General features: G+C 37.2%; 1 protein-coding gene across 1 annotated transcript; it reads left to right on the plus strand.

Moving 5' to 3' along the window:
• Positions 1-261: 261 nt before the first annotated feature.
• LOC113345015 (NAC domain-containing protein 92-like) lies at positions 262-1,074 on the plus strand. Its single transcript, XM_026588872.1, has 2 exons — positions 262-445; positions 728-1,074. Exons 1-2 carry the CDS (start codon positions 262-264, stop codon positions 1,072-1,074), a joined length of 531 nt encoding a protein of 176 aa, XP_026444657.1.
• Positions 1,075-12,184: the final 11,110 nt, after the last annotated feature.

Here is a 12,184-nt window from a genome sequence, read left to right on the forward strand (position 1 = left end):
AAACAGGTTATAACGGCGAGGTCTCGAATTTAGAAGTTCAAAAAACTTTGTATGTATCTATTGATGTCGGTCCGGTGTCTATAAATATCTGAGGTCCGGTCCTTATATTGATCAGAAGAGAAGAAGGCGAAACAATAGGTTTTCTTATATATACAGATTCGCTTGATAGATATAATTGCAGTCACAGGTTTTCTAATACAGAAGTTAAAGAAGCGAATCATCAATCGAGTTAAGAAACAAGAAGAAGATTAAGAAAACAATATGAGTAGCGGCGTTGAAGATGAAGTTCATCTGAATATGATGCTACCACCAGGTTTTAGGTTTAAGCCTACAGATGAAGAAATATTACTGGATTATTTAAAGCCCAAGGTGATGAACCAGAAGTTGACACCAAATATGATCAACTCTGTTGATCTTTATAAATACAATCCGATTACTCTGACGGGTACGTTTCCTTGATCACTTCTTAAAACCCTTCCTTTTTTGTTTCGATCTTTATGTGTGCATGCATGTTTTTTTTGTTCTTTATAGGGTTTTGATCTTTATATGTTTTTATACATGCATGAATTTCTGAAACTCCACGTACATGCATCTTACAATGTTAGCGAGGATATAAAAAATTCAGTTTTCCACATCTCCTTGTTCAATCTGTCGGCTGTTTCTATAATCAAGGATGTTTCCTGATCTAGTTTTCTTTCTTCTTCTTCTTATTTTCATATCAATCCAGAGACATTTGAAAAGCGAAAGGATGATGATGAATGGTACTTTTTTACAACAACTACTCGAACATCTCAAACTACCGGAAGAACTAGCCGGACAACCCCAGACGGATATTGGTTAGCGAGTCAAGGTGACAAAGAAATCACTCTTACACGTGGAAGAGCAGCGCCAGTTGATAATCAAGAAAACCCTAAAAAAAGGAAGACAACGGCAGATGATGATGTTATCGGATACAGAAAAACGTTGGTTTACTACTTCACCAAAAAGAATAAACCAGATTGCAGAAGAAAAAGTAGTAAGAAAGATGCTGGTGTCAAAACAGACTGGATAATGTATGAGTACGACTTGACCTAAGTACTTTGGCATCCCCATGCAGCATCTAGTGGTTTGGTATGGCCTAAGTACTTTGGCATGAAGTCATTAATGAGCACCCCAAATCTAGTTCATCCCTAAGCAGCATCATTTTCAACGGTACTCCAAGCTTTCATGGAAACACTTGATTACAACAATTTCACAACACAAGAAGACAAAACACACCAAAAAAAAGAAACACCATCATTTGGTTCAATAATATCCCAATCCTCTAATATTGCAATCTCAAAAACAAAATCAATTACACAATAATTTTTTGATCCATCGTCATCATAATTATGATGCCAATCTATCTCTAGCTAACACTCTCAACCGTGATCAACTAGTTAGATTGCAAACATCATTATTATGTTATTAACCTACCACTGTCGTAATCTTAAACTCAAAAATACTTATCATTACAAAAATCTTCTCCATTTGAAGAAACAAATCCAAATCAGATTGTTGCATTGAAATCATTTCACCATTTGGATCCTAAGATTCCTAACTCCAATGCAGACCCACACTTGAAAATGTCGGGGTCATCAAATAAAACCCCCTTAATAGTATCCAAAATTGCATCACTTTTTCATCATGAAAATAAACCACTCCTCTGTATATTAAAACGACTTGACCATTTTTTCTTCTCTAATGGTCTTGGTTTATCCTTGGAAACTAACTCCTTGACGAAGATAAAATCCTACATACCTCAATAGTTTTCCGAGCAAGTTTAAGCTTCCTTACTAATTGATTTGCTCTTCGTTGAAGTTTGTTGACGTGCCTCAATTGGTGTTTGTACTTGTAATACTTTGAAAGTTCATGAACCTTTAGAGAACAATACGAGCACGTCAAACTAGGATAAAAGTCAGGCTTCTGAGATGTGCACGCAGATAGACACATGGTGGAACCTGCAACATTACATATAGAGTTTCCAAAGAACGGGTCAATATTTTCTTCCAGATTAGTTGGGTTTTCTTCTGAAAGAATATTGAGATTGATGTATGTATTCCTACAGTTATCAAAATCAATATTTTCACCGAGAAGTGCAACACTTGATTTCTCGTCTTCATTAGACTCATAGTTGTCAGACATTTCATCAAGAGTTGCATCAAGACCTTTGTTCCCAGTGTATTTTCTACGATTTGGGCACTCGTTTGCAAAATGACCAAATCCTTTAAACTTAAAGCACTGAGGCATATCCTCGTCATCAGTTTCATTAATATCCCTGTTTTTAGGTGGAACACGATTATGAGGTTTGACTGATGCCTTAGGCTTATCTCTGGAAAACCGTTTACTTCTCTTTAGCAGAAGATCCTTAAACTGTTTTGTGATCATCGAGACCGATTTGTCTAGATCTTCATTCGATGAATCTGTCTCACAGTGATCGTCTTCAGAGATATACACTTTTTTACTTTTATCAAGTAATTTAGTGTCTTTTAGTTCTTTGAACGCAACATCCTTAGATTTGGATGAATGCTCATGATCAAAGATGTTAAGCTTCGTAACCAGTGTATTTCTGGAGAGATTATCTAGGTTATTTCCCTCAACGATGGCATGGTTCTTAGAATCGTATCTAGATGGCAGCGATCTGTGAATTTTCATCATAACGTCCTTTTCAGGAATAGTCTTACCCAATACAAAAGATGCATTAACAGTTTCAGACACTTTATGATTAAACTCATCAAATGTTTCTTCATCTGCCATACGAAGGTTTTCCCAATCGGAATTAAGGTTTTGAATCCTAGCTTCCTTTTCACTGGTATTTCCTTCAAATACGGTTTCTAAGATATCCCAAGCTTCTTTAGACTTTATGCAATTTGACACATGGTGCTGAAGATTTGGGGTAATGGCATGTATGATGGCATTCAAACCGTCGGAATTTTGCTTTGCAGCAATTATCTCGGCAGGACTGTATTCACCAATATTCTTGGGAACGTTTACATTTCCAACTGCCTCAACGGAGCATCATAGCCATTGACAACATATACCCATGATTGAAAATCACGTGCTTGAAGAAAAGCTCGCATAACAATTTTCCACCATAAGTAATTAGAGCCATCGAAGACTGGTGGCACCTTAATAGAGATAGCACCGCTGTCCATAAAGTCAGATCGCTACAAACACATACTTGTAAGGTCTTAAACGTGTTTGCCTTCTCTGATACCAATTGAAAAAGCGGGGGTCTAACAACCACACCCAATATTTCGTTTAGAAATCTGTATGGACAAACTCCAATGTACTTTCTAGAGAATCAACTAGACAGTCAGACACAATCTAGATAAAAAGCATATCAAATAGTTTATATCTCAATCTCTCGATTTGATATATACTCAAGAAAATAGAAATTTGCTAGTCTTTATCAAATACTAGAGAGATAACTTGGATGGTACCAAAGACCAATATCCAAGTGTCAATCATTTTAAATCAACAACCAAAAGGTCGGATATTCTAATTGATTGAACAACGCACAACCTGTGATATTTCAATTATATAACAAAATATAATGCGGAATAGAAATAACACAGACGAGGAAACCACAAATGCAGAAAAACTCCGGGACCTAGTCCAGATTGAACACACACTGTATTAAGCCGCTACAGACACTAGCCTACTATAAATTAACTTCGGTCTGGACTGTAGTTGAACCCCAACCAATCTCACAATGATCCAAGGTACAGTTATTCTCATACATCTCTGATCCCAGCAGGATGCTACATACTCGATTCCCTTAGCTGATCTCACCCACAACTAAGAGTTGCTACGACCCAAAGTCGAATACTTTAATAAACAAATCTGTATCACACAGAAAAGTCTACGGTAATAGATATATCCGTCTCCCACGAATATCCTTATGAGTTTTGTTCCGTATTTTGATAGAAATCAAGGTAAACAGGAACCAATTGATAAACCAAACTTATATTCACGAAAAACACCCTAGTATTATCAATCACCTCACAATAATCTTAATCGACGCGGCGAAAAAGATATTGTAGAATCACAAAAGATGAGACGAAGATGTTTGTGATTACTTTTATATCTTGCCTATCGGAGATAGAAATCTCAAGACAACTATTACAATTGTACTCGTACGATAGAAACAACAAGATCAGATCACACAACTACAAGAAAGTAGTGTCGGTCTGGCTGTACAATCTAAATGAAGTCTTTAATTCGTTAACCTGGCTTAGAAGAAGAAACCAACGGTTAAAGAAGAATCTACTCTAGCTTAGCACAACTAGTATCACACAGAATTTGTGGGGATTAGGCTTCCCAGTTGCTAGAGTTCTCCCTTATATAGTCTTTCAAAGCAGGGTTTGCAATCAATGTTAGCTTGGTAACAAAGCATTCATTATTCACCGTTCCTGATTAGATTCAAGATAATATTTATCAACTGTTAGATCGAAAACATAGCTTGTTATACACAAATGAAATACACGTTTCTAGGATTGTGTAACCGTACCCAAACTTGTACATTAGTTGGTTCAACAATAGTTAACCAAATGGTTATCCATATGGTCACTTTCATATCAACCATATTCTTCTTCACCATAACTAGTTCAAATGACTCAAATGAACTAGTTAGAGAGTTGTTCAATTGCAAGGAAATATTACGTACTACATAAGACACAATTGAAGCAAAAACGATGTGATTCACTCGAATTGGTTCATGAACTATATAGCCACGGTTTGAAATTGCATTCCTTAGTTTATATAATAATAAGTTCACAAACATCTTTTTTAGATATAACCTACTCAAGTTCGCGGACTTAAGTTCCCGGATGGATTTCACAAACTCCAGCAGAAATTCTCGGGTCGAGAACTTCCGCCAGTCCGCGGACTTAGCTCACGCACTACTCCGGTTCTCTTGATCAACAAAGTTCGCAAAATTCGGTTCAAGGAATAAGGACTTATACATATATGTGTTTCCACAACAATGCTTATATCCTCCAATGGTTATATTATCTAAACTCTCATTTCAATCATTGAAACATTCTTAGAAGACGTTGATATTCTATAGTTGTTATTCACAAACTATTTTTCGTCAAATTAAGCAATTTCCAAAGTGATTGAAACTTGTCATGACTTTCGTCACTAGGTAAAGATGAACTTGGATAAAGCGAAGCTTACCGACACATATTTCGAGAAATAGATAGGCGAGATAAACTCGGCTCGAAATACCAAATGTGTATAATCTAAGCCTATATAGCAAAACGACTTTTGTCTCAAGATAGGAGATAAATAGTCTTTTGAGTGATAGATAAGTTCAAGTATCCACATTCCTTTTAGTCGATGAAGCACCAACGATTCCTTGAGTAGTCCTTCGTCTTGTATGATGATTTCCATGGAGTTTTTGAGCTCAACTACACTTTTCTATCCTAGTCCGAGACCTTAGCTATAGTAAACTAGAAATCAAGACTTATAGTTTTGATCACTAACATTGACAAACATGCTTGAGATAACAACGCATGCGAGTTCGACCGAGCAATGGTCTAACAATTTGCAAATTGCATAAATCAATATACGGGCTCAAGAATGCTCCCAGAGCTTGGTATGGGAAACTCATGGATTCATTGCATTCTCTTAGTTTTGAAGCATCCCATGCTGATCCATCATTATTTCCATTCAAACATGGTTCTACTATCATCATTATCCTCATCTATGTTGATGATATTCTTATCAGATAGTCTTCCTACTTGGTTTGTGATCAGGTTATTTCTTAACTCTCTGAGTCATTTCTAGTTAAAAACTTATGTCCAATTCATTATTTCTTAGGACCGGAATTCAAGAGAAATGATATTGCTATGCATTTTTCACAAACCAAATATGTCATTGATCTTTTAAAGAAGACTAATATGGTAGATGCCAAACCATGTTCTTCACCAGCTGTTGGAGACACTAAAATGAGTAAGTTTGATGGTGAACTTCTAGAAGATGCTTCAGAGAATAAATCTTTGGTTGGATCTCTTCAATATGTCACATGGACCAGACCAGAAATTTGTTATGATTTTTTTCCATTAGGGGTTAACGCTTTTTCTTCTTACTATGACTGGGCGGGCAATCCTGATAATGGACGATCTAATAGTGGTTTTCGTGTATTTTTTGGACCTAATTTTGTCTGCTCCTCTGAGAAACTGCCTAGGGTTGCTAGAAGCTCTACAGAAGATGAGTACCGATCCTTGGCTCATGCTGCAACTGGAGCTCTTTTGGAGTGTCAGATTTTAAAATACTGGAATGCGTTTCTTTCTTCTCCATCAACTCTTGATCGTGACAATAAGAGTTCTATTTTTGTTGCTTCTAATCATACCCTTGACAGTCGAATAGAGCATGTTGCTATAAACTTCCATTTTATCCGAGAACTGATTTAGTCTAATGTACTGCACATTCACTATGTATCTACAAACTCTTTTGTGGCAGATGTTTTCAGAAAGGGTCTCTCTGCTAGAAGTCCGATTTTTTGCGACACAAGATGAAAGTTCCGCTGCTACTTCAGCTTGAAGGGGGATAGCCGAGTGTATTAATCACTCTCTGTCTGCTCTATCATTTCTTAGTGTGCAGTTAGCATTATTTCTTATCGTTAGCTGTTACTGTTAGTATCCGTACAATTCTTGCTTTTCCGTTAGCCAGACTGTCGTCTTTGATAGTCTGTAACTGTATTTATCTCTGCATATCTGCCTTCTTATATAAAGGCTTGTATCTCTGTGTTTAGACAGAATATTCCTGAACCTTCTTTCATCATTTCTCTAACTAGTACATGCGTTGAGGCACATCTACTGGAAAAAGTTATAACAACAAATGTGAAACTAATATAACAAGCTAATGTACAACTGCAACAGCAAATCACAACTAAATCAGCTTAGCATCCACAACATTTTTTTCTCTTAAATTATTTTAGGGGGAGAAAAATCGGGACATATCTAACAGAGTGAGTTTATGTGATCTGTTTCATGTATTGCTCTCATCACATAAATACCAGGGACGGGCCTAGCAAGGAGCTCATCCGGGCTATAGTGCGTCCTTATTTTTAGTAATTAACCCATCTCCATTAGTGTTTATTCCGTGGCCGTAGTATAGATAACTTTAGCCCAAAATATCCATTCGTAATTAAAATTTGTGAATTTTTCTTGTACAGATCTATTCAATCACTAATTATAAAACTCATTCCGAAAAGTTTGCCACAGCCTTTGGCCGGAATGATACATGCCAAATGATAGTGAAACCGTTTGAGTTAAGATGTTGGGAAATTCACGGGGACAAAGAAAACCCATGAGAACATCCTGTGAAATCGATCACAAAAATATCTAAGCACTGGTTTCATACACAGTGAGATGTACCAAATAGCTATATCCAAAATCTAGTTAATGCAAAAAGACCTTCGCCTGCCTCCAACGGAGGTAAATAATGGGCATCAATGTGAATGGCTTCAGGGATACGAAAGCTAGCTTGATATTCGAAGAAAAAGGCGAAGGTCAAATAATGATTATATATCCAGAAGGACCGAGCAAGAGGTATTTGTGCCAGTGCGCAAAAGGTCCTTATGCTTGTTTCCACTAGTGGTGTCCAAGCAATTTAAAACCGCCATCATTTCTGCTTTTATGCATGGTTTCCAAAGAGTCCCAAACTCCCTTGGATTTTATGTACTACCCACCAGTTTAGTGGCCTGCAAAATTTCAACAACAAACTCAAGTGGAGATAAGTTTGATCAAAGATTGGGATTGTGTTTAGATCCGAGGACTCGAAAGATACACGAGATAGCAAATCCGCGGGTTTCATGAGCAATTTACATATAGAAATGGCTCTCTCTCTCTTTTCCATTTTCCAAACCTTAGATTTCTTCATCCCTGTTAGTGATTAGGTCCTCTTAGTTCCATTAGATCCTTTAGTTTCCTAGCCTTTAAACCTAGCAATAGAAATCATGACTTCTGAGCATCGATTCATCACCATTGATCGGAAGTTTTTTAGGGTAACCTGTAGCAAAACAAAACCTTTTTCTCCCATAACCTTGACTGAGTTCCATGCTCATGGTAAATTGATTGGGTCTTTCACTTACAAACTTGCAATCGATTTACAGAGATTGTTTCATGAAGCAGCAAAAAATGGTGATTTGGGAACAAAAGTGTGGAAGTATGAAGATAATCAAATTTGGTTCAGTGCAACCAAATTATGCAATGAATATGGATATTACCTCTATATTTTTTTATCTAGAACAAATCCCAAAGCATATCCAGCTTCATTCTATGTACCTGCTGGTACTCGTTTTGAAGGGTGGTTTGATTTAGCCTCTTCATTGGAATCCATCATTAGTTTCTCTTCATCAATTTCAAAACCCACACCCCAGGTTTTAAATCCCATCAATCCCCAAACCCAACATGAAACATTCATTAACCCTAAAATAACCTATGCTCAATCCTTATTTTCCCAGAATAAGAACATTGGTTCGAACATTAGCATCAACTCTAAGCAAACCAATTCACCATTCCCATGTGATAGGCATGCTGCACCATGCTCTATCAGAACTAAAAATTCAAAATATGGCAAGTTCAGACACCTTGATCATAATTCAACCCATTTAGGTGGATGGAATAATGCTTTTGTTATCTCCTCTTCACGAAAGGTCAGGTCTTGGTCAAGTGTTGGTAACACCCTCAGTTTTGAACTACAGATTCAGAAGGAATTTGAGTTGTTTCCTATAAACTCAACTCAGGCTATTTTCTATGTAGATGATGACTTTTCCCGTGCAAATTTGGAGTTCAAGTTCAGTGCACGTAATGTCACCTATTCAATCTTTCGATGGCATCCACAGATTTGGGGTTCGGCATATATTCATCATTATGTTTTCAACATTGAAGTAATTGGTGTCCCATTCCAGTATTGGTCTCTAGAAGTCATCCATGCAATTGGTAAAGCTTGTGGTGAATTACTTATGATTGATACTGCGACTTTAAAAATTACCAATCTTCATGTTATGCATATGTAAATCAGAAACAAAAATGGAATTAATTATATCCCTAGGGTCATGAAGATTTTCTCTGGCAAGCAGATGTTCACAGCCCACATTCATGTTACAGGAAAGTCCACCTCTGCCGACTGTAGTTTTCTCATTACGCCTCCTACAAATTCGGATCCTGCATTCAATGAAATGTCTGTTACACCTGATTTAATGGAAACAATCTAAATACAAAATATAGAATGTCGACAACAACTCAATTGAGAAACATAAAGATCCATCATCTGGTAACTCTTAAGTTAACAGAAAACAACTACCACTGTGGAAGACGCAGTTTAAACCAATTCGGAAGGGCCATGGACTAACTGGCTTCATTGATGGTTCAAAACCTATACCTCCTAGAACACTACCAGATTCTGATGCTGAAAATACAGAGTTCACTGCATATTAAGAACAAGACTCTTTTTTGGTTGGGTGGCTGAACTCAACTCTTACTCCAGAATGTCTTGGGGTTGTACGTGATCTTAACACATCTAAGGAGGTATGGGATGCTCTGGAGGCAGAATATGCTCCAAAGACAAAGTTTCACCAGATGAATCTCAAAAAACAGTTACACAACTTGAGCAAAGGTAATAAATCTTTACGAGTCTTTTTAAATGAGGCTAAAGAACTATTTGCACAGCTTGCAGTATCCGGTTATACAGTCAGTGATGATGAAAAGAAACAATCCATCAGCAATGGGTTGAATCAAGCATATGATTCAATTGTCTCCACCTTAGGCACATTGGAAAACCTGAGCATGGATCTGTTTTACTCACATATTCTGAACTTTGATATGCGTATTACACGTCAGCTTGAGGATATACAACAACCAATTGCCCATCTTGCTGCTTCTTCTTCGTCAGGAGGAAAACCTTACCAAAACAACAACCATAATCCAAGTCAACGACCTTTTCAGTATCAACAAAATCAGTCTAAACCTCGCTTCAAGTCTCCTGTGCAAAACAACAACACTGCTGAGAATTGTCAAATTTGCAAAAAGAAAGGAAACCTTGGTGACAAATGCTGGTTCCGCTACAAACCTAGAACTAATGTGCAGAAACCTCAAGCTGCATATATTGCTTTTCCTGAAGCTTCCTATGGCAATCAATGGGTAACAGATACTCGTGCTACAAATCATCTGACATCAGATATGAGCAACTTGACAATTCCACATGAATATTCAGGCACTGAACAAGTGTATGTGGGAAATGGTAATGCACTTAACATCACACATACTAGTAATGCATCTTTCACACATACTGGTAATGCATCTTCCTGAACAAGTAGGGCGAAAAAGAGGAAGTATCTTCAGAATAATAATAATGCAGCTGTCACGTCCGATAATATCTCGCAGTCAACTTATTCTAAGAACACGCCTAGATTAACACTAAATAAATTTGTTAATTATGGCAAGCATCCAGTTCAGCAGCATTCAAAGAAGAAAAGGCGGAATAGGAAGAAGAAGAAGAAAACAAAACATAGGCCTGTTACTCAGGTTTGGCAGCAAATTTCCATTCCAAATCTGTTAACCCGCTTTACAGAAATTGATATCACCCAGAAAGAAGCTCCAGCTAATTTTGTCAATGCCGTGGAAAAGGACGTGGAAATTGAGGACGTGGCCTCTGACATGGAAATTGAAGTGTCGTCTCAATCAGCAGGTTTGGAAGCTTGAGGCTGGGTATTTAAGTTGAAGTAATTAACTTTTTCGAGTATATGTCTGGATTATGTGTCACAGCCTGTTATACCACTCAATCTACGAAATGAATTGAAGAGGCTGGGTATTTAAGTTGAAGTAATTAACTCTCCTCCTTCCAGAGCAAGAAGGTCAGCCAGTTCTAAGGGAAAATACTATTCCAAATGAGTCTTAAGATCCTAACTTGGAATGTTAGAGGTCTAAACTCTAGATGTAGAAGGACAGTAGTGCATAAGATGATACATATGATTAAAGCTCCCATTATAATTCTTCAAGAAACAAAAATGATGCATTGTTCATCTTTGGACATTAAGCAGATTTTTGGATACAAGAATGTTGGCTGGACTTTAAAATAATTTGTATGGAGCTCGGGTGGTATGTTAATACTTTGGGATAATGATTTTGTGGAAGTTTCTGACTCACTCGTTGGTGATTATACTCTTTCAATGATCTGTACAAACAATATTCCTTGGTGTATTGGATCAATCTTCCTTGGTGTATTGGTGGCGACTTCAACACAATAACCAAGTGTGCTGAGAATAAGAATTGCAAGAATATTACAAGAAGTATGCAGAAGTTCAACCATTTCATAATTGAACATGACCTGATTGACGTTCCCCTAAAGGGAGCAAGAAACACTTGGTCTAATGGTCAAGCAAACCCGTTAATGTGCAGATTAGACAGGTTTCTTATCTCCCCATCCTTTGAACAACACTTCCCGTTTGTTACCCAATTAGACAAAGCCAGACCCACCTCTGATCACATCCCACTCCTTTTAGATATTTCCGACCCATCATGGGGACCTAGTCCTTTTAGTTTTGAAGTTATGTGGTTCTTGGAGAATGGATTCTTACAATTATTAGAAGATTGGTGGCTTTCTTTTTGTTTTGCAGGTACTCCTAGCACTGTGCTATGGTTGAAGTTAAAAGCACTTAAAGAGAAGCTAAAAATCTGGAACAAAGAGGTATTTGGTCACACCAACACGAGGCTGAATGCTATTCTCTCTGATATCCAAACACTTGATGGACTTGCGGAAGATAATATTCTTAATGAAAAGGAGCGGATTATGCAACCTCAGAACAAAGTGGAGTTTGAGAAGATTTCAAAGATGGAGTAAACTGCATGGAAAATCAAATCAAATCCTAAATGGTTACAAGAAGGAGATAGGAACAAATCATTCTTCATCAGTAACGCATCTGCTAGAAGAAGATACAACAGAATTAGACAACTTTACATTGGTGATGAATTGGTTTCTGACAGAGGAAGGCTTCAAGATCACATAGTGGAGTACTATAAAACACTATTTACTGAAGAAGAAGTTATAAGACCTGATCTAGAGGGGATTGAATTTGATTCTATCACCTCTACGGAAGCTTCTATTTTAGAAGCTAATTTTACTGAAGAAGAAGTTTTGCATGCTATCAGTGACTTAG

This window comes from Papaver somniferum, unplaced genomic scaffold (genome assembly GCF_003573695.1).
Source record: "Papaver somniferum cultivar HN1 unplaced genomic scaffold, ASM357369v1 unplaced-scaffold_80, whole genome shotgun sequence".
NCBI lineage: Eukaryota > Viridiplantae > Streptophyta > Magnoliopsida > Ranunculales > Papaveraceae > Papaver > Papaver somniferum.